This window comes from Triturus cristatus, chromosome 2_1 (assembly GCF_964204655.1).
Source record: "Triturus cristatus chromosome 2_1, aTriCri1.1, whole genome shotgun sequence".
NCBI lineage: Eukaryota > Metazoa > Chordata > Amphibia > Caudata > Salamandridae > Triturus > Triturus cristatus.
Genome location: NC_140581.1, coordinates 1,106,042,780 through 1,106,066,157, shown reverse-complemented (window position 1 = coordinate 1,106,066,157; position 23,378 = coordinate 1,106,042,780). Strand labels below are relative to the sequence as shown.

The following is a 23,378-nucleotide window of genomic DNA, read 5'->3' as shown; positions in this document are numbered from 1 at the left end:
AAGTTTCGGAGCTCAATGTACTAATCTTAACTGGATTCTTTTGTAATTCGATGAACTTTTCATTAACAGGGGACTATACCGATTGACTTTGACTATGTATAATCAAATCATTTTTAGAATTTTTATCTTTATATATATATGTATGAATATTCTGACGTACGCTTTTATGATTTTAATCTCAAAATCGAATAAAGCTTTCTTGATTGATTGATTGATTGAGTTACTAGAAAGTACTGTTATTTAGGTGTGGTATCTTCATGGCTATGCCTTGCATTCTCTCCTTAGTTATATGTCCCCTGCTGCTCAGCCAGTGTGAGTGTGGGGTAATAGAAGGCCAATGTGTGCATGGTTTGAGTGAGTGTCAGTTAGAATGAGTGGGCTGAGTAGCAAGGATGCTGCTCTTGGTGGGGCCTCCTGCTTCCTTCCTTCCATCTTTAACTGTCACCTGAGACTACTATCTTGAAAATAAACCTTATCCTGTTTCACCTATACAACTGGCTACCCTGCATCTCCATTTACCACATTAGGCATCATTCTGTCAATAGTATTATGGGGAAAAACTTCAAGATTCAACTGTTTTGAAGCAAAGACAGAAAAATCAGACTGTTGCTTCAGCAGAAATTCTTGCATCTTGTGCACACACATTTAATAGGAGAGGTGCTGCCAAGACATAGAGCAGCATGTACTCACCTGAGCTGCTGAATTTTGTTGCCGATCTGTGATCCAGATTTCTGGGATAGATTTTTCCATGAGCTTGAGCACATCATCCATAACTTGCTGTAGTTCTCTGGCCTGCTCATCATATTCGAAGAGAACAAGCACCTTCAACACGCAGTGCACTTCACCTGCAAAGTAACAAAGAAGACATAATCACTTTTAGAATTACGGTATTTTAAAGCCAATTTTTAACAGCTGTAGTATAATGGAAGAAAAAAGACAGCTACCTGTAACTACAGATCTTCAGCACTGGTATTTTTTATTGATTCAAGTGCTTGTACCTTTCTTTATTGTTGAAGGGCAAGTCTTAGAGCAACCTTTGATTAACAGTTGGAAAAGGAAAACATCCCTGCATAGGTGTGGCAGTGTCCCTTTAATAGCACACTCATCTCATTGGAAAAGACTTGTGAGCCTGATTCTCAAACGACAATTTGTTGTACGCTTTGTAGTACTATAAAACATACTGCAAAATGCAGCATTTTATGACTCCACACTACCTATACTTGAGTTCTCGGCCTGACAGCAGAGTCTCTGGTTGAGGAGAACTCTGTGCACAAAAGTACAGGAAGTGCAGCATTGTAAAATTCCACATGTAGTTTGTGAATGATGAACATGAGTAAACTTACTATAAACTGTAAGTGTACCTTTGAGAATCCCCCAAACTCTAGGCAATGCGCTGAGGGTGATAATAAAGTGACACTCCACTCCCTCAAGAGGCCATCATACCTCAGAATTTAGCAAGTGAAAACGGTAAAAAGACTAAACTCAGACATGTAAACTGCAGTTCTCCCATGATCCCTTTTGAAGCAGCCAAAATTGAAGAACGGAAGTGAACACAAAGATGATGGGTGGGATGCTTGAACTGATCTTAGTCGCTGGTGATTACTGGGGCTGCACCCGAGTTAGGAGCCCCAATCAGGGCGAAACCAGTCTTGGGTTGTCTGTGTTCCAGTTGAGGGAGGACCTAGCCTGGCATTTTAGGCTGGACTGTTCCTATTGCAGCAGCGTCAAGACATATTTGCACATAGCTGGGTGCAAACTGAGGTCGCATGGTGTGCATAAGAACAATGGGTTGGAATGATACTCTAAATAATTGCCTATGGTTAGACTTAATTCAAGCATTTCTCCCATTACCTTTCGTGTGTTTCATGTAATGCCCTAAGTAGCAAGGGTATGCCTAGATGTGTTCCGCATTCACTCGAACTTTTGGACCATACTACACCTAAATGATCAGCTGCAATCAGGGAGACACCTGTCTTGGGTTGCTTGTGTCCCGGTTAAGGGAAACCTGGCCTGGCAGTTTGAGCTAGACTGTTCCTATTGGAGCAGGGGCAAGACTAATTTGCATATGGCTGGATACAATCTGAGGTGGCACGGGCTGCAAAAGAACTATGAGTTGAAATGCTATCCCAAGCGACTGCCAGTTTTAGACGTACTGCAAGCATTCCTCCCACAACCTTTCGTGTGTTTGTTTTATTGACCTAGGTGGCAAAGGTATGCCCAGATGTGGGTCCTGTGTTCACTTTGCCCACGGAACGAAGCTACACCTGACAGGCAAGCGCCAATCAAGGCAAGCATAGTATTGAATTACTTGTGCTCTGGTTCAAGGAGGACCTGGTCTGGCAGTTTGGGCTGAGCTTTCCTATTGGACCAGGGTCAAGACCGATTTGCATATGACTTTGACCAAACTGAGTTGGCATGATGGCAAAAGAATGATAGGGTGGAATGCCACCACTAGGCGACTGCCAGTGGTTAGACTTATTGCAAGCATTCCTTCCATCACCTTGTGTGTTTAATGTAAATGAGAAATGCCATTTTTTGTTGGCTTTGGTCACAACGAGGTCTGATGTGGATTTCCCATAGTCTGCGAAAATTGGCAGCAGTTGTGTGACTGTCAGGGTTTCACTCAGAGAGCCCCATTTGTTCTTGATTCTTGGCACATGTTTGGCTTTCAACAGTACATCTTGCCTGATCTCTCACTTAAACAGTTACTGGCATCCTCCCTCCATGCTTAATTACATAGAACACCAAAGTCGTACTGTCTGAATGGAAGGAATTGATGCACCTCTGGCTCTTGATAGGAAGGATTGAAGCTGTGTTGTCTAGTTCTGAGCTCGAGATTAGTAAATTGTATAATGACTGACAAGGGGCACTTCTCTTTTGTGGATTACCTCCCTTCAACTGTCCACTGACACATCTGTTGTTATTACAAAACCTAGTTTGCTCACCTGAAACAAGACACTGATGTTAGAACTGTGCCTAAAGGTCCACTGTAATAATTTGCTCTTCAGTCTGTTAAGATTATAATTGTATTGTCTAAAACCATGAGGCTTAGATACATTGGCTCTCCAGCTCTTCGTGTAACAGTTGCTTTTGAGGTTTCCAAATAGAATCGATGAGATGGCAAAGGAAATCACACCTTTCATTGATTTTGTGGAAGTGACTTTGAATCTTGGAAGCTTATGTCGCCAGACACGCAAGAGTAGCAGGCTACTGGCATGTGGGAAATTATTCAGAAAAGGCTCTCCTAATTTGCACACTTGAAGATTATCAAGAAAATACACAAAACTTTGATTGTTAAGCCAAATCTGCACAAAATTAAGTGTTCCTTCATCACCACACCTAATCTATAGAGGGACACCTGAGTACATGTTTGAGTTCTTACACCCTAATTATGCCAGAATGTAACAGATATAAAAAAAATTAAAAAGTTAACATAAAAGAGTGAACCTAGGAATAGCCTTCAAGTTTGAATATGACAAGAAGTTAACATCCATAAGAAAACAAAGCTTCTGATGGTTAAAAAGTCCAAGCTACTTACCTTTGGTAATGTCTTTTCTGGTAGATACAATCTAACCGCAGATTCTTCTCCATATGAATTTCCCCACACTACAAGCTGCATCCAGAAACCTTTGGAGTAATTCCCTTATGAGTCGACAGGTGGTGTCGAGCATCTTTGCATCAGATCCATTCTACCCCACATGTGACGGAGTGCCTATATATGCTCCACCTCTGCACGTAGTTGTCAGTTTCTTTCTAATCTCTGTTCGTGCCGTCAGACGCAGAGCCTAAAGGAATAAGAATAATCCAGCATGTGGATCTAGGATGGGAGCTAATTAAAAGACTGTATGAGTCCATTTCACAGAACTGGGGGCTACCGAAGGTTAAGCAACTTGTTCTTCTGATAGAGACTTTTGACCATAGATTCCTAACTTCGTGATTAGATTCCAAGTCAGTATCTCCCCAGGCAGTGGGTCTGTGGAATTGCTCAGAATAGGATATTCTGCAAGACAGATCGGGTGAAATGCCTATCCTGCCAGACCTGGTTGTCCAGACAACAGTGCTTCTGGAACATGTGAAGGGACGCCCATGTAGCAGCCTGGCAGATGTCCAAGACTGGCAAACCGCGCGTCAGGCATTGCTATGCTGGAATGAGCATGTACATTTTCTGAGGGGTGCTTTTGGGCTAGCCCATACCAGATCTTAATCCATAACACAATCCATTGGGAGATGGTTCTCTTTTGCACTGCTTTCCCCTTTTTTGCACTAGAGAAGTGGCACGAACAGTTGATCATCCAAACGATAGTCTCTGGTCTGATCAATGGCAAAACTGAGGGCCTTTGTAGGGTCAAGACAGTGGAGGCGGTCCTTCTTACAGGGAGGAGGTGGAGCATAGAAAGCAGGCAAGGTGATGGACTGCCCAACGTGGAAGGGCTTAACTTCTCTTTGCAAGAAGGATACCTTCATCCGGAAGACAAATTTGTCCGGGAAGAAATGTGTGTAGGGGTGCTGGACGAATAGCACCTGGAGTTTGCTTACTAGCGTTGCTGAGATAATGGCAATGAGGAAGATAGTTTTGATGGTCAACAAGTGTAGCGGACAGCTGTGCATCTGTTCAAAGGGAGTGTACATGAGTTAATGAGTACAAAATTATGCTACTATTGCAGTATCACAAAAGGTGTTGAAGGGAACTTGTGGATTAGCCCTTTCAATAAACATATCATAACAGCTGATTTGAAAAGTAATGACTGATTTGGCAAATGCAAAAAGGCCGAAAGATAACTCCTAAATGTTTCCACCACAAACGGTGCTCAACTAAAGACAGATAAAATAACAAGATGTCAAGGGTTAGAGGTCATGGTGGAACACTAGATAAACTTCTCCTAGTGGCCTGCGTACACAAGTTTGGTGGATGAACGCCTGGCTGCCAAGACAACACCAACTACCTCAAAACGGAGATCAGAAGCCATCAACTGTTGCCGCTCAATCTCCCGGCATGGAGGTATAAGTTCTCCATGCTCGGATAAAGGACTAGGCTTGCTGCTGTGTAAGGAGGTCCTCCCAAAGGTGCAGCCTGATCAAATGCGGCCACAAGTTCAGGGTACTACTCTCCTCACCAAGACCAGGGCCACTAGGATGACTTGGGCCTGGTCTTTCTTGATTTTGTTTGGTACTCTGGGCAGCAGAGGTAGGGGTGGAAAGGCATACAGGAGTCCCAAGCCCGGGCTGAGATAGAAGCATCTTCGAGTTAGTATTACTTTGGGAAATCCAACATGCAAAATTCTGGACACTGAGCATTCTCTGTGGGTGCGAACAGATCGAGCCAGGGTTCTCCTCACTGGTGGAAGATGCACTGTGACACTTCCAAGTGTAACTGCTATTCATGATCTGCTGGGCAAAGGGAGCTGAGTTCATCTGCCCTGGCATTTAAAGATCCTTCCAGGTGCTGGTTGACCAGGGAAATGCCCTAAGCATTCAGTCACTTCCAGAGACACAGAGTTGAGAGAGGCGGACAGAGGTATCTGCCGCTGGTTCAATTGTGGTTGAGCAGCCGCCAATGCAGGTCTTTCAGGTGCTCCTCTGACATCTGCATGGACTCTTATAGGTCAACATGGGGCTGAACCCAAAGGCGATGATCCAGAGAGATCTGGTGGAGAACCAAAAATTCGGTCTAGGGCCATTTTGAGCTTGTGGAGTTGTTGAGGTGTCACCAATGGCCTGGTAAAGAGGAGGTGTACCAGGACCAAACGCATAATTGGATCCGAATGGGTGGGGTGGGGACTCAGTGGCCTAGACATACTTGGGTGTTGAAAGGGACTTGGTGGCTTCTTATGTTTCCTTTAACTTTCCCAAACTCCTGTACTTCAAAGAAAAAGGTCACTGGGAGAAAGAGAGTGATTTCTGCAATGGCAAGTTTGGCTTTGCGGTCACGGATGACCTTCTTATTCATCTTTGCGCAGCTTTCACACAACGGCTGGCGCTGAGGCACCAGAAACAGACCTCGAGGGCATCTGTCATCGACATCTGCCGGTTGCAGTATTTGCAAGGTTTGAACCCTGTAAGTTTTTGGCTGGTCAAGTCCGTTACACATTGGGAAAAAATGTAGGGGAAAGAAAAATGTAAATTTGACTGGAATCAATGGATCTCCGGACCCACATCAAAAGGTGTGGAAAGACAGGACCCGACGAACAAGTTACTTACTTTCGGTAACTATATATCTGTAAGAGAAATATACTATACAACTTCGAAATGTGGCTAGGTTAGACTTCGCGCAATACCATTACTATAACCAAGACATCAGTAGTGTCCAATAGATGCTCAAGGGAACAAGAGGGAAACGGCCACCAATGTTTCCAAGTGTCCTCTGTGGACAAGGTTCACAGAGAGCAAATTGCAAAACTAGATCCTGTACCCGAGCAAAGGGCAAGATCATTTCATCAAAAAGTCAGTCCAAAGAAAGAGTATTAATCCAGAGTCTGTATTTCAGTGTTCTTCTTTATTTTCAGGATGTCATCACAGTCAGAAGCCATAGGTATTTCACAGATGGTTCGTATCAACATATAGGCGTAACCGATGTAGCCAACACGTGTTTCGTCTTGGGTATATCTCCCATTGACTTCCTCAGGGCTACAACAACAATAGAGAAATATACACTCAGAAGACATTCAGTGCTATTAGTCCAAAAGTCGTTGTTGCTTGAAGAGCGACCATCAGAACAGCAAGATATATAAAATAGAAAAGAAAAGAAGGTTTTTAAAGGCAAGTGAGAAGACCACCGAAAATATCCACCAAGTGAAACTAAATCTGACAGGGTGCTAAAGAAGTGAACGTGAGGAAAAGAAAAACGGGGGTAGGAGAGACCCACGATAATGTTCGATTGCAAAGAGACTTACGCTGTGATGCTTGTTATTCTAATATGATGATCCCTGAAAAGGGACGGTATACACATTAAAAATGCCCCACTGTGATATACATCTTTATTCTAGTGTTTTGATTAGATTCGGGAACAGGATCTAGTTTTGCAGAGACACATACTACTTATAGATTCCTAACCTCAGAATTACCCGTCAGACTGATTCCGGAGAATTCTTTTCTTAGCAGTACCCCTGCGCGTTGGTAGGTGGCGTCGGTCGACTCCGCATCCGTCGTCGGAGTTGTGGTCGCCAGGATAACGTTGCAGTATCTACTTAGATGCCGCCCCCTGTGCGCTGACATCAGTTCTTTGTACATGACTTTCCACGCCAAAAGCGCAGAACCATGCGAGGCACTGACAACTGGTGCACAACCTAGGGCCCTGATGGGGAGTCCCTTACTCTAGAAGTCAGTTTGCAGAACGGGGAGGATGGGTGGGGTGGTAAGGAATCTATAACTAATATATATCTCTTACAGATATATCGTTACAGAAGGTAAGTAACTTGTTCATCTGAAAGATACAATTAGTTATAGATTCCTTACCTTAGAAAAGATACCCCAGCAATACCAACCCCGGAGGTTGGTCTGTGAACCAAATTCACACCAGAAAGTCCTGGAGAACCAAACGGCCAAAGAAGCTGTTTCTCCTGACTTGACTATCCAGGCAGTAATGCTTGGTGAACGTGTGCAGTGATGCCCACGTGGCTGCCTGGCAGATGTCACTGAGGGGGACTCTACATCCCAAAGCGGTAGTGGCTGCCGTCGCCCTGGTGGAGTGGGCCCGCAGGCCTACCAAAGGTTCCTTTTTTGCCAAGGAATAGCAAATATTGATGAAAAAAACTACCCATCGGGAGATGGTTCGTTTTGGCACGGCCCGACCTTTCTTCGCACCTGCATAGCCCACGAAGAGTTGATTGTCCACCCAGAATTCTCGTGTGCGATCAAGATAAAATCATAACACACATTTTGGATCCAGATGGTGGAGTCTCTCCTCCTCCTTGGAAGGATGCGGGGGCGGAAAGAAGGTGGGTCAAGTGGTGGTCTGACCTATGTGGAAAAAAGTAACCACTTTGGGAAGGAATGAAGGCGTTGTGCGGAGAACAACCTTGTCCGGATGGACTGCAAGGAAAGGAGGCTTAGATGAAAGAGCTTGGAGCTCACTCTCTCTGCGAGCAGAGGTGAGGGCAACCAGAAAGGCAGTTTTACTGAGTTAAGAGCCTGAGAGGGCAATTATGTAGCAGCTCGAAGGGAGGGCACATAAGGTAGGTTAAGACCAGATTTAAGTCCCACTGGGGCATCACGAAAGGAACAGGAGGAAAGAGGTGGGTGATACGCTTAAGAAAACGATTTACAATAGGGGATTTGAAAAAAGCAGGATGATCAGGCAGCTGAAGAAAAGGCCAAAACGGCTGAAAGATAGCCTTTAAGAGTGCCCAGAGCAGAGCCTTGCTTGGCCAAAGAAAGAAGGAAGAGGAGAACCTCAGAAAGGGGGGCAGAAAGGGGATCTACAGCCTTTGCTACACACCATGCCACAAATTTGTTCCACCGACAGGCATATACCGTTTTAGTGGAGGGACGCCTGGCTGCAAAGATTACATTACAGACTTCGGGAGGAAGGTCGAAAGCTGTCAACTGTCGCTGCTCAATCTGCACGCAAGGAGGTAGAGACTGGACAGGTTTGGGTGGAGGACCCTCCCCTGTTGCTGCGACAGAAGATCCTCCCGAAGAGGCAGTCTGACCGAAGCAACGATGGCCATGTGTAAGAGCTCGGGATACCAGACTCTCCATGCCCAGTCTGGCGCCACAAGAATGACTTGGGCCCGGTCACGCTTGATATACTTTAGCACTCTGGGTAGAAGTGGTATAGGCGGAAAAGCGTACCGAAGACCGCAGCTCCACTCGTAACGAAAAGCATTGCGGAGTGAGTGCCGCCTTGGAAATTCCAACACGCAGAACTTCTGACATTACGCGTTCTCTTCAGTGGCGAATAGATCTAACCAAGGCTCTCCCCACTGACCAAAGAGACCTTGCACCACCTCAGAGTGAATACGCCATTCGTGATCCATCACGCATCTGCGGCTTTGTTCAGCTGCTCTAGCGTTCAGAGAACCTGCCAGGTGTTGAACCACCAGGGACATGCCCTGATGTTCCAGCCATGTCCAGAGGCGGAGAGTCTCTTGGCATAGGGTCCACGACCCCAACCCTGCCCTATTTGTTGCAGTACCACATGGCGGTGGTGTTGTCCGTGAACACCTGCACTTCAGTGCAAGACGGATCGCCAGTAGCTCCAGAAGGTTGATATGGAGCTGGAACTCCGCCGGAGACCAGAGGCCTCTGATCTCCACCTATCCCATGTGGCCGCCCAGTCCCAGAAGTGACGCACTACTGTGAACACTGGTTGGGGAAGGGAGAGTGATATGCCGGCGACCCAATCCTGGTTCGAAAGCCACCGCTGCAGTAGGTGTGCCGTGCCCTCCGAGATCTGGCTGCAATCAGAAAAATTGCCCTGATGCTGCGCCCACTGAAATTTCAGGTCTCACTGCAGAGCCCGCATATGCCATCTGGCATGATCCATCAGCAGGATGCAGGAGGCCATGAGGCCCAGAAGCTTCAGGGTCAGTCATACCGAAACCCTGGACAATTGCTGAAACATCGGTATCATAGCCCGAATATCCCGGACTTGCTGCTCAGGAGGATAGGCCTGAAACTGCGCTGTGTCCAGAACCGATGAAACGGAGCTTCTTAGAGGAAATCATGTGTGACTTCAGCACGTTGGTAGTGAACCCCAGCAAATGCAGGAGATCCTCCGTAGTCTGAAGGTGGGATACGACTGGGTCGAACCTGCCTTTAACAGCCAGTCATCCGGATAGTGGAAGACTGGAACCCCTGATCTTCGCAGATGTGCTGAGACCACCGCCATCACTTTCGTTAACACCCGAGGGGCGCTGGTAAGACCAAAGGGGAGCGTGGTGAATTGAAAATGCTTGTGGCAAACCGTGAAACGTAAGTAACGTCGGTGGGCAGGCAGGACGGGGATGTGAAAATAGGCATCCTGCAAGTCCAACTTAACCTGAGTCAACAGATTGAACTTCTCCTTCAGGATGAAGCAGTTGACGTCCCTGAGGTCCAAGATTGGACGCAGGCCTTTGTCCTTCTTGGGCACCAGAAAGTAGTGGGAGTAACAGCCATGACCTACTTCTGGCTGAGGGACTCGTTCGATGGCTCCCTTTGCCAAGAGAGCCGTAACTTACTGACGGAGAAGGGCCAAGTGATCCTCCGACATGTGTCGAAATACTCGTGGCATGGATGGGGGAGAAGTCTCGAAGGGGAGGGAGTAGCCCCTTCGGACTATTTGCAAAACCCACCTGTCCAACGTGATGGTGGACCAGTGGGGGAGGTGATGGCAAATCCTGCCGCCCATTGGTCGTTGGTGGCCCTGTACGGTCAGACTAGGATGGTGTGGAGGCTGTGGGAGAGGGTGCGGTTTTGGACTGGCCCACCCACTGGCCCCCCGACCCATGTCGCTGGGTCCCACGTCCCCGGCCGTGCAGAGGCTGGTTAGTTTGCGCCAGCCTGTGGCTCTGGTTGGAACGTGGTGGGGCACCCCTTCTGTAGCCACGAAAGCAGCGAAAAGCAGACTGCAAGAGTCCTCAAAACGCTCAAGTGCATTGTCTGCCTTGTCACCAAACAGGCGACTGTCATCGAAGGGCATGTCCAAAAGAGTAGATTGGACATCCCCCGAAAAAGCCAGATGTTCTCAGCCAGGCGTAGCGTCTGAGTGCTACTGACGTTGAAACTGTCCTGCCTAGTGAGTCGGCGGTGTCCAGTCCACACCCGATGATGAACTTTGCTGCATCTCGACCCTCTGCAACGGCAAGGGCGAGGACAGCCCAGGCCTCCTCCGGGCATTGTGACAGCACTTGCACAACCATGTCCCACACAGAGTGTTGGTACCGGCCCAAGAGACATGCAGTGTTCACTGATTGCAGTCCTAAGCTGGCGGAAGAAAACATTCTTTCCAAGATGGTCCAGCTTCTTGGATTCTCCATCTTGTGGAGCTGTAGGGAATGTGCTACTTTTTGAAGACGAGGCTTGAACCACCAAGCTCTCAGGGGTAGGCTGATGGAAGAGGAAAAGTGGGTCACCCGGAGCTGGGCGGTGGCATCGGGTGAAGTTCCTGTTCACAGGAGCCCCTGTGTTGGGCTTGGACCAGGAGCCCAAAAGGACATCAGTGAGAGCTTTGTTAAATGGCAGCAGGGGCTCCAAAGAGGATGCTGCTGGCTAAAGCACCTCAGTCAGGAGGTTAGTCCTGACTGCCACCATAGGAAGCTCAAGGCCCAAGGCCTCAGCCGCCCTACGCAACACCACTGCATATGACGCTTCCTCCTCCGTAGCCACGGTAGGGGGCGAAAGCATGCCACGGTCTGGGGAGGTATCCAGACCACTGGCATCACCCAGTTCCTATATCCAGTCTGGCTCCTCCCACTGGTCTGTTACAGGGTCACCAGACCACTCCCAGTCCTCCTCCTCATCCTCTGGCCGCCAGTCAGGGCGAAAGGTAATGACAAGGAAGAACGTGGGCACAAAGTTACCCTCCGGCTCCGGTACCGGCGTCGATCGATGTCGGTCCAGCTCGGCATTCAAGTCTGGAGGGAGACTGGGGTCGACACCGTCTGGGGACACAACCGGCGTCGTCTGCGTCCGAGTCGTCGACTGTCGAATCGGCGTCGGGAAAGGACCAGTGAGGTCGACCGGGGCCGATCTGGATCCAGGCCTGGAACCATGGGGGACCTGCGGCGTCGGGCCGGAGCCGCCAGGGCCAAAGGCCTCGGCCCCCCAACCGAATCCGCGGGACCTGAAGGCGCGCCGGCGGAGTCGGGCTGCTCAAAGATGGCATGCATTGCTTCATAAGACTGACGAAGCTGGGCAGGGGTCACTCCGGCTCCCGGAAAGGAAGGGAAGAGCGGTGTCAACCCTGCAGGCTCTGCTGGCGGATCCAGAGAACGACGACCCTCTGCATCCCCGTCGCGTCAGCTTCTTTGCCTTCTTCTTGTGCTTCTACTTACCCAAGGAGTGCTAACACTTCGATGAAGAGTGGTGGTGGCTCCGAGACTGGTCCTGCAACCATCCCCTTGACTGGGACTTCGAAAGGCGCGGAGTGTACTGCTGAGCCTCTAAAAGCTTTCGGGACCGCTCCCGCAAAGATTTCCGGGCCATGGCCCGGCAGTCAGAGCACGTCTTCGGGTCGTGGTTATGCTCCAGGCACCAGAGGCACATGAGGTGTGGATCGGTAACAGACATCAACTTGTGACAGGAGTCACAATGCTTCAAGCCCGGACGATGAGACATGACTGGCGCACCAGGAGTCGATAGAAGACTCGAAAAGAGGTCAACAAAACTTGAAAAGGTTTGTCAAATAGTGACAAAAAGGGGCAAGCTTCTCTCTGGATCTGCGTTGGCTGGCGCGGAAAAAGAAAGAAATGACGTCAGCATGGAGGGGTGGCGTTTAAGTAGATACCAGGACGTCATCCCGGCGACCACGACGCCGACGCAGACGCGGAGTTGACCGACGCCACCTACCGACGCACAGGGGTACTGCTAAGAAAACATTTCTCCGGGTCCAGTCTGACGCCTGGCGGTAATTCTAAGGTAAGGAATCTACTACTAATTGTCTTTTTCAGATGTCAGCATACAGAGGTGGCACAGAAATAAGGGCTCAAAGTCACATCCAGGGTGGAACAGATCGATGTGTAGCCGTAGGATGCCAACTATCAACATGCAAAAAGATTGCTTTTAAAAAAACATCTCTGGATCCAGACTGCTGCCTGGGAAAATTCACAAGATGAGGAATCTGCGGTTATAAGTCCCTATCAGAAATATGCAAGATGCCATGAGGCCTAGAGTGATAAAAAATAAGTGATCTGGCTGCCCGCAAAGTTTTTTGAGAGTGTCAAAATCATTGGATGAGTATTGACTTGTCTGTCTAAGGGGGAACATCTTACAGATGGGTCGATGTCCTGAACTGCCACTATGCACTGAGTCCATTAGTAGGATGTCAGAGAGGAAGATGTCTTGATCACAGAGAAGCCAGTTTTGTGTAAATGGTGATCGTAGGAGACAGGTTTGTGTGAGGCAAGTGCTGATCAACACCTTTAAGTGACAGTCATCAAAATAAGGACACACATAGATCCCGGTCATTGTAAATGGGTTACTAGTATAGTCCATTTCACAGAACTGGGGGCTACCGAAGGTTAAGCAACTTGTTCTTCTGATAGAGACTTTTGACCATAGTGATTAGATTCCAAGTCAGTATCTCCCCAGGCAGTGGGTCTGTGGAATTGCTCAGAATAGGATATTCTGCAAGACAGATCGGGTGAAATGCCTATCCTGCCAGACCTGGTTGTCCAGACAACAGTGCTTCTGGAACATGTGAAGGGACGCCCATGTAGCAGCCTGGCAGATGTCCAAGACTGGCAAACCGCGCGTCAGGCATTGCTATGCTGGAATGAGCATGTACATTTTCTGAGGGGTGCTTTTGGGCTAGCCCATACCAGATCTTAATCCATAACACAATCCATTGGGAGATGGTTCTCTTTTGCACTGCTTTCCCCTTTTTTGCACTAGAGAAGTGGCACGAACAGTTGATCATCCAAACGATAGTCTCTGGTCTGATCAATGGCAAAACTGAGGGCCTTTGTAGGGTCAAGACAGTGGAGGCGGTCCTTCTTACAGGGAGGAGGTGGAGCATAGAAAGCAGGCAAGGTGATGGACTGCCCAATGTGGAAGGGCTTAACTTCTCTTTGCAAGAAGGATACCTTCATCCGGAAGACAAATTTGTCCGGGAAGAAATGTGTGTCTGGGTGCTGGACGAATAGCACCTGGAGTTTGCTTACTAGCGTTGCTGAGATAATGGCAATGAGGAAGATAGTTTTGATGGTCAACAAGTGTAGCGGACAGCTGTGCATCTGTTCAAAGGGAGTGTACATGAGTTAATGAGTACAAAATTATGCTACTATTGCAGTATCACAAAAGGTGTTGAAGGGAACTTGTGGATTAGCCCTTTCAATAAACATATCATAACAGCTGATTTGAAAAGTAATGACTGATTTAGCAAATGCAAAAAGGCCGAAAGATAACTCCTAAATGTTTCCACCACAAACGGTGCTCAACTAAAGACAGATAAAATAACAAGATGTCAAGGGTTAGAGGTCATGGTGGAACACTAGATAAACTTCTCCTAGTGGCCTGCGTACACAAGTTTGGTGGATGAACGCCTGGCTGCCAAGACAACACCAACTACCTCAAAACGGAGATCAGAAGCCATCAACTGTTGCCGCTCAATCTCCCGGCATGGAGGTATAAGTTCTCCATGCTCGGATAAAGGACTAGGCTTGCTGCTGTGTAAGGAGGTCCTCCCGAAGGTGCAGCCTGATCAAATGCGGCCACAAGTTCAGGGTACTACTCTCCTCACCAAGACCAGGGCCACTAGGATGACTTGGGCCTGGTCTTTCTTGATTTTGTTTGGTACTCTGGGCAGCAGAGGTAGGGGTGGAAAGGCATACAGGAGTCCCAAGCCCGGGCTGAGATAGAAGCATCTTCGAGTTAGTATTACTTTGGGAAATCCAACATGCAAAATTCTGGACACTGAGCATTCTCTGTGGGTGCGAACAGATCGAGCCAGGGTTCTCCTCACTGGTGGAAGATGCACTGTGACACTTCCAAGTGTAACTGCTATTCATGATCTGCTGGGCAAAGGGAGCTGAGTTCATCTGCCCTGGCATTTAAAGATCCTTCCAGGTGCTGGTTGACCAGGGAAATGCCCTAAGCATTCAGTCACTTCCAGAGACACAGAGTTGAGAGAGGCGGACAGAGGTATCTGCCGCTGGTTCAATTGTGGTTGAGCAGCCGCCAATGCAGGTCTTTCAGGTGCTCCTCTGACATCTGCATGGACTCTTATAGGTCAACATGGGGCTGAACCCAAAGGCGATGATCCAGAGAGATCTGGTGGAGAACCAAAAATTCGGTCTAGGGCCATTTTGAGCTTGTGGAGTTGTTGAGGTGTCACCAATGGCCTGGTAAAGAGGAGGTGTACCAGGACCAAACGCATAATTGGATCTGAATGGGTGGAGTGGGGACTCAGTGGCCTAGACATACTTGGGTGTTGAAAGGGACTTGGTGGCTTCTTATGTTTCCTTTAACTTACCCAAACTCCTGTACTTCAAAGAAAAAGTTCACTGGGAGAAAGAGAGTGATTTCTGCAATGGCAAGTTTGGCTTTGCGGTCACGGATGACCTTCTTATTCATCTTTGCGCAGCTTTCACACAACGGCTGGCGCTGAGGCACCAGAAACAGATCTCGAGGGCATCTGTCATCGACATCTGCCGGTTGCAGTATTTGCAAGGTTTGAACCCTGTAAGTTTTTGGCTGGTCAAGTCCGTTGCACATTGGGAAAAAATGTAGGGGAAAGAAAAATGTCAATTTGACTGGAATCAATGGATCTCCGGACCCACATCAAAAGGTGTGGAAAGACAGGACCCGACGAACAAGTTACTTACTTTCGGTAACTATATATCTGTAAGAGAAATATACTATACAACTTCGAAATGTGGCTAGGTTAGACTTCGCGCAATACCATTACTATAACCAAGACATCAGTAGTGTCCAATAGATGCTCAAGGGAACAAGAGGGAAACGGCCACCAATGTTTCCAAGTGTCCTCTGTGGACAAGGTTCACAGAGAGCAAATTGCAAAACTAGATCCTGTACCGAGCAAAGGGCAAGATCATTTCATCAAAAAGTCAGTCCAAAGAAAGAGTATTAATCCAGAGTCTGTATTTCAGTGTTCTTCTTTATTTTCAGGATGTCATCACAGTCAGAAGCCATAGGTATTTCACAGATGGTTCGTATCAACATATAGGCGTAACCGATGTAGCCAACACGTGTTTCGTCTTGGGTATATCTCCCATTGACTTCCTCAGGGCTACAACAACAATAGAGAAATATACACTCAGAAGACATTCAGTGCTATTAGTCCAAAAGTCGTTGTTGCTTGAAGAGCGACCATCAGAACAGCAAGATATATAAAATAGAAAAGAAAAGAAGGTTTTTAAAGGCAAGTGAGAAGACCACCGAAAATATCCACCAAGTGAAACAAAATCTGACAGGGTGCTAAAGAAGTGAACGCGAGGAAAAGAAAAACGGGGGTAGGAGAGACCCACGATAATGTTCGATTGCAAAGAGACTTACGCTGTGATGCTTGTTATTCTAATATGATGATCCCTGAAAAGGGACGGTATACACATTAAAAATGCCCCACTGTGATATACATCTTTATTCTAGTGTTTTGATTAGATTCGGGAACAGGATCTAGTTTTGCAGAGACACATACTACTTATAGATTCCTAACCTCAGAATTACCCGTCAGACTGATTCCGGAGAATTCTTTTCTTAGCAGTACCCCTGCGCGTCAGTAGGTGGCGTCGGTCGACTCCGCATCCGTCGTCGGAGTTGTGGTCGCCAGGATAACGTTGCAGTATCTACTTAGATGCCGCCCCCTGTGCACTGACATCAGTTCTTTGTACATGACTTTCCACGCCAAAAGCACAGAACCATGCGAGGCACTGACAACTGGTGCACAACCTAGGGCCCTGATGGGGAGTCCCTTACTCTAGAAGTCAGTTTGCAGAACGGGGAGGATGGGTGGGGTGGTAAGGAATCTATAACTAATATATATCTCTTACAGATATATCGTTACAGAAGGTAAGTAACTTGTTCATCTGAAAGATACCATTAGTTATAGATTCCTTACCTTAGAAAAGATACCCCAGCAATACCAACCCCGGAGGTTGGTCTGCGAACCAAATTCACACCAGAAAGTCCTGGAGAACCAAACGGCCAAAGAAGCTGTTTCTCCTGAGTTGACTATCCAGGCAGTAATGCTTGGTGAACGTGTGCAGTGATGCCCACGTGGCTGCCTGGCAGATGTCACTGAGGGGGACTCTACATCCCAAAGCGGTAGTGGCTGCCGTCGCCCTGGTGGAGTTGGCCCGCAGGCCTACCAAAGGTTCCTTTTTTGCCAAGGAATAGCAAATATTGATGAAAAAAACTACCCATCGGGAGATGGTTCGTTTTGGCACGGCCCGACCTTTCTTCGCACCTGCATAGCCCACGAAGAGTTGATTGTCCACCCAGAATTGTCGTGTGCGATCAAGATAAAATCATAACGCACATTTTGGATCCAGATGGTGGAGTCTCTCCTCCTCCTTGGAAGGATGCGGGGGCGGAAAGAAGGTGGGTCAAGTGGTGGTCTGACCTATGTGGAAAAAAGTAACCACTTTGGGAAGGAATGAAGGCGTTGTGCGGAGAACAACCTTGTCCGGATGGACTGCAAGGAAAGGAGGCGCAGATGAAAGAGCTTGGAGCTCACTCTCTCTGCAAGCAGAGGTGAGGGCAACCAGAAAGGCAGTTTTAAGAGTTAAGAGCCTGAGAGGGCAATTATGTAGCAGCTCGAAGGGAGGGCACATAAGGTAGGTTAAGACCAGATTTAAGTCCCACTGGGGCATCACGAAAGGAACAGGAGGAAAGAGGTGGGTGATACGCTTAAGAAAACGATTTACAATAGGGGATTTGAAAAAAGCAGGCTGATCAGGCAGCTGAAGAAAAGGCCAAAACGGCTGAAAGATAGCCTTTAAGAGTGCCCAGAGCAGAGCCTTGCATGGCCAAAGAAAGAAGGAAGAGGAGAACCTCAGAAAGGGGGGCAGAAAGGGGATCTACAGCCTTTGCTACACACCATGCCACAAATTTGTTCCACCGACAGGCATATACCGTTTTAGTGGAGGGACGCCTGGCTGCAAAGATTACATTACAGACTTCGGGAGGAAGGTCGAAAGCTGTCAACTGTCGCTGCTCAATCTGCACGCAAGGAGGTAGAGACTGGACAGGTTTGGGTGGAGGACCCTCCCCTGTTGCTGCGACAGAAGATCCTCCCGAAGAGGCAGTCTGACCGAAGCAACGATGGCCATGTGTAAGAGCTCGGGATACCAGACTCTCCGTGCCCAGTCTGGCGCCACAAGAATGACTTGGGCCCGGTCACGCTTGATATACTTTAGCACTCTGGGTAGAAGTGGTATAGGCGGAAAAGCGTACCGAAGACCGCAGCTCCACTCGTAACGAAAAGCATTGCGGAGTGAGTGCCGCCTTGGAAATTCCAACACGCAGAACTTCTGACATTACGCGTTCTCTTCAGTGGCGAATAGATCTAACCAAGGCTCTCCCCACTGACCAAAGAGACCTTGCACCACCTCAGAGTGAATACGCCATTCGTGATCCATCACGCATCTGCGGCTTTGTTCAGCTGCTCTAGCGTTCAGAGAACCTGCCAGGTGTTGAACCACCAGGGACATGCCCTGATGTTCCAGCCATGTCCAGAGGCGGAGAGTCTCTTGGCATAGGGTCCACGACCCCAACCCTGCCCTATTTGTTGCAGTACCACATGGCGGTGGTGTTGTCCGTGAACACCTGCACTTCAGTGCGAGATGGATCGCCAGTAGCTCCAGAAGGTTGATATGGAGCTGGAACTCCGCCGGAGACCAGAGGCCTCTGATCTCCACCTATCCCATGTGGCTGCCCAGTCCCAGAAGTGACGCACTACTGTGAACACTGGTTGGGGAAGGGAGAGTGATATGCCGGCGACCCAAACCTGGTTCGAAAGCCACCGCTGCAGTAGGTGTGCCGTGCCCTCCGAGATCTGGCTGCAATCAGAAAAATTGCCCTGATGCTGCGCCCACTGAAATTTCAGGTCTCACTGCAGAGCCCGCATATGTCATCTGGCATGATCCATCAGTAGGATGCAGGAGGCCATGAGGCCCAGAAGCTTCAGGGTCAGTCATACCGAAACCCTGGACAATTGCTGAAACATCGGTATCATAGCCCGAATATCCCGGACTTGCTGCTCAGGAGGATAGGCCTGAAACTGCGCTGTGTCCAGAACCGATGAAAAGGAGCTTCTTAGAGGAAATCATGTGTGACTTCAGCACGTTGACAGTGAACCCCAGCAAATGCAGGAGGTCCTCCGTAGTCTGAAGGTGGGATACGACTGGGTCGAACCTGCCTTTAACAGCCAGTCATCCGGATAGTGGAAGACTGGAACCCCTGATCTTCGCAGATGTGCTGAGACCACCGCCATCACTTTCGTTAACACCCGAGGGGCGCTGGTAAGACCAAAGGGGAGCGTGGTGAATTGAAAATGCTTGTGGTAAACCGTGAATCGTAAGTAACGTCGGTGGGCAGGCAGGACGGGGATGTGAAAATAGGCATCCTGCAAGTCCAACTTAACCTGAGTCAACAGATTGAACTTCTCCTTCAGGAGGAAGCAGTTGACGTCCCTGAGGTCCAAGATTGGATGCAGGCCTTTGTCCTTCTTGGGCACCAGAAAGTAGTGGGAGTAACAGCCATGACCTACTTCTGGCTGAGGGACTCGTTCGATGGCTCCCTTTGCCAAGAGAGCCGTAACTTACTGACGGAGAAGGGCCAAGTGATCCTCCGACATGTGTCGAAATACTCGTGGCATGGATGGGGGAGAAGTCTCGAAGGGGAGGGAGTAGCCCCTTCGGACTATTTGCAAAACCCACCTGTCCAACGTGATGGTGGACCAGTGGGGGAGGTGATGGCAAATCCTGCCGCCCATTGGTCGTTGGTGGCCCTGTACGGTCAGACTAGGATGGTGTGGAGGCTGTGGGAGAGGGTGCGGTTTTGGACTGGCCCACCCACTGGCCCCCCGACCCAGCCGTGCAGAGGCTGGTTAGTTTGCGCCAGTCTGTGGCTCTGGTTGGAACGTGGTGGGGCACCCCTTTTGTAGACACGAAAGCAGCGAAAAGCAGACTGCAAGAGTCCTCAAAACGCTCAAGTGCATTGTCTGCCTTGTCACCAAACAGGCGACGGTCATCGAAGGGCATGTCCAAAAGAGTAGATTGGACATCCCCCGAAAAAGCCAGATGTTCTCAGCCAGGCGTAGCGTCTGAGTGCTACTGACGTTGAAACAGTCCTGCCTAGTGAGTCGGCGGTGTCCAGTCCACACCCGATGATGAACTTTGCTGCATCTCGACCCTCTGCAACGGCAAGGGCGAGGACAGCCCAGGCCTCCTCCGGGCATTGTGACAGCACTTGCACAACCATGTCCCACACAGAGTGTTGGTACCGGCCCAAGAGACATGCAGTGTTCACTGATTGCAGTCCTAAGCTGGCGGAAGAAAACATTCTTTCCAAGATGGTCCAGCTTCTTGGATTCTCCATCTTGTGGAGCTGTAGGGAATGTGCTACTTTTTGAAGACGAGGCTTGAACCACCAAGCTCTCAGGGGTAGGCTGATGGAAGAGGAAAAGTGGGTCACCCGGAGCTGGGCGGTGGCATTGGGTGAAGTTCCTGTTCACAGGAGCCCCTGTGTTGGGCTTGGACCAGGAGCCCAAAAGGACATCAGTGAGAGCTTTGTTAAATGGCAGCAGGGGCTCCAAAGAGGATGCTGCTGGCTAAAGCACCTCAGTCAGGAGGTTAGTCCTGACTGCCACCATAGGAAGCTCAAGGCCCAAGGCCTCAGCCGCCCTACGCAACACCACTGCATATGACGCTTCCTCCTCCGTAGCCACGGTAGGGGGAGAAAGCATGCCACGGTCTGGGGAGGTATCCAGACCACTGGCATCACCCAGTTCCTATATCCAGTCTGGCTCCTCCCACTGGTCTGTTACAGGGTCACCAGACCACTCCCAGTCCTCCTCCTCATCCTCTGGCCGCCAGTCAGGGCGAAAGGTAATGACAAGGAAGAACGTGGGCACAAAGTTACCCTCCGGCTCCGGTACCGGCGTCGATCGATGTCGGTCCAGCTCGGCATTCAAGTCTGGAGGGAGACTGGGGTCGACACCGTCTGGGGACACAACCGGCGTCGTCTGCGTCCGAGTCGTCGACTGTCGAATCGGCGTCGGGAAAGGACCAGTGAGGTCGACCGGGGCCGATCTGGATCCAGGCCTGGAACCATGGGGGACCTGCGGCGTCGGGCCGGAGCCGCCAGGGCCAAAGGCCTCGGCCCCCCAACCGAATCCGCGGGACCTGAAGGCGCGCCGGCGGAGTCGGGCTGCTCAAAGATGGCATGCATTGCTTCATAAAACTGACGAAGCTGGGCAGGGGTCACTCCGGCTCCCGGAAAGGAAGGGAAGAGCGGTGTCAACCCTGCAGGCTCCGCTGGCGGATCCAGAGAACGACGACCCTCTGCATCCCCGTCGCGTCAGCTTCTTTGCCTTCTTCTTGTGCTTCTACTTACCCAAGGAGTGCTAACACTTCGATGAAGAGTGGTGGTGGCTCCGAGACTGGTCCTGCAACCATCCCCTTGACTGGGACTTCGAAAGGCGCGGAGTGTACTGCTGAGCCTCTAAAAGCTTTCGGGACCGCTCCCGCAAAGATTTCCGGGCCATGGCCCGGCAGTCAGAGCACGTCTTCGGGTCGTGGTTATGCTCCAGGCACCAGAGGCACACGAGGTGTGGATCGGTAACAGACATCAACTTGTGACAGGAGTCACAATGCTTCAAGCCCGGACGATGAGACATGACTGGCGCACCAGGAGTCGATAGAAGACTCGAAAAGAGGTCAACAAAACTTGAAAAGGTTTGTCAAATAGTGACAAAAAGGGGCAAGCTTCTCTCTGGATCTGCGTTGGCTGGCGCGGAAAAAGAAAGAAATGACGTCAGCATGGAGGGGTGGCGTTTAAGTAGATACCAGGACGTCATCCCGGCGACCACGACGCCGACGCAGACGCGGAGTTGACCGACGCCACCTACCGACGCACAGGGGTACTGCTAAGAAAACATTTCTCCGGGTCCGGTCTGACGCCTGGCGGTAATTCTAAGGTAAGGAATCTACTACTAATTGTCTTTTTCAGATGTCAGCATACAGAGGTGGCACAGAAATAAGGGCTCAAAGTCACATCCAGGGTGGAACAGATCGATGTGTAGCCGTAGGATGCCAACTATCAACATGCAAAAAGATTGCTTTTAAAAAAACATCTCTGGATCCAGACTGCTGCCTGGGAAAATTCACAAGATGAGGAATCTGCGGTTATAAGTCCCTATCAGAAATATGCAAGATGCCATGAGGCCTAGAGTGATAAAAAATAAGTGATCTGGCTGCCCGCAAAGTTTTTTGAGAGTGTCAAAATCGTTAGATGAGTATTGACTTGTCTGTCTAAGGGGGAACATCTTACAGATGGGTCGATGTCCTGAACTGCCACTATGCACTGAGTCCATTAGTAGGATGTCAGAGAGGAAGATGTCTTGTTCACAGAGAAGCCAGTTTTGTGTAAATGGTGATCGTAGGAGACAGGTTTGTGTGAGGCAAGTGCTGATCAACACCTTTAAGTGACAGTCATCAAAATAAGGACACACATAGATCCCGGTCATTGTAAATGGGTTACTAGTATAGTCACAAACTTAAAAAAAAAAAAGTATAATGCTGACGCATGGCTTAGGGGAACACAGCCAACTGTAAAAGCGATCACACAACCATAAATGTCAGATGATATCTAGCTAGTTCAGTTATTGGCGCACACAACTAAGCTTGCAGGTGTGAAGAGGCCAACCAGTCGTGTGCTTGCAGAGCCAAGAGCATCTGCTGTAACATTACCATCAATTTTTTGAGTGTGTGACAAGCATACCATCCCTTTGATTAAAAGCACCGCAATCCTGTTCATTAATATTGTTCATCAGGATGCGTAAGAACGTGCTTAGTGGGCCAACGGTAAGCCTGGGGCAACTTCGCCACAACTGTGGTGATTGTTTTTTTTTTTCCACTGAGGTCCTGGGTTTCAAAACAAAATTGCCTTTTTGAGGAAAATCTTCACAGGGCCACTTGTTCTGTGCCCAGTCTGGCGGTTAAATTGTGCCCCATGCACACTCTTGTCTTCATTTGTTAAAAAATGGGCAGCTACCATGGGCCCAAAGCTGTCTTGCCTTTAGAATGATTTAGGCCTCATCACTGAGATGCAGCTTTAGACCTGTGGAATAGTGAGCATGGGGCACATGCCTGGGGATTTCCGTCGCACCCACTGTGTCTCACTTAGAAAAACAATAAACGATGGGTGAAGTTCTTGTATTAATCTCAGCTACTGGTAAATACTTGGGCCATATTTCAGTCCACTTTTTTATCCACTGCAATCCTTTGGAAGTTATCTGTTCATTGTCAAGCCATAACCACTTTTCATGTGTAAGGGGACAGTCATAAATGGTTAGAGTTACTGCAACCTTTATATCAATACTATCCATTTAAAAAAACTGTTTTGGATTGCAAGGTTTTATGTGTAGGCAAGAACTCAGATGATTACTGGTCAATTCATATGTTATGCCACTAGTGATGTTATGAGCAGTGGAAGGGGGAGTTCTGGTGGTGTAGCTCACCATAAATGGCGAATGTAAGTGATATTACAGCTTTCGT

At 48.8% G+C, this 23,378-nt stretch overlaps 1 protein-coding gene across 1 annotated transcript in view; it reads right to left on the bottom strand.

Annotated features, from left to right (window-relative positions):
• Positions 1 to 23,378, bottom strand: part of ELP1 (elongator acetyltransferase complex subunit 1) — a 754,242-nt gene that overhangs the window by 82,826 nt on the left and 648,038 nt on the right. Inside the window, exon 35 of the mRNA XM_085636502.1 lies at positions 691 to 845. Within this exon, the coding sequence (XP_085492628.1) occupies positions 691 to 845 (155 nt within the window). The remainder of the gene's footprint in view (positions 1 to 690; positions 846 to 23,378) is intronic.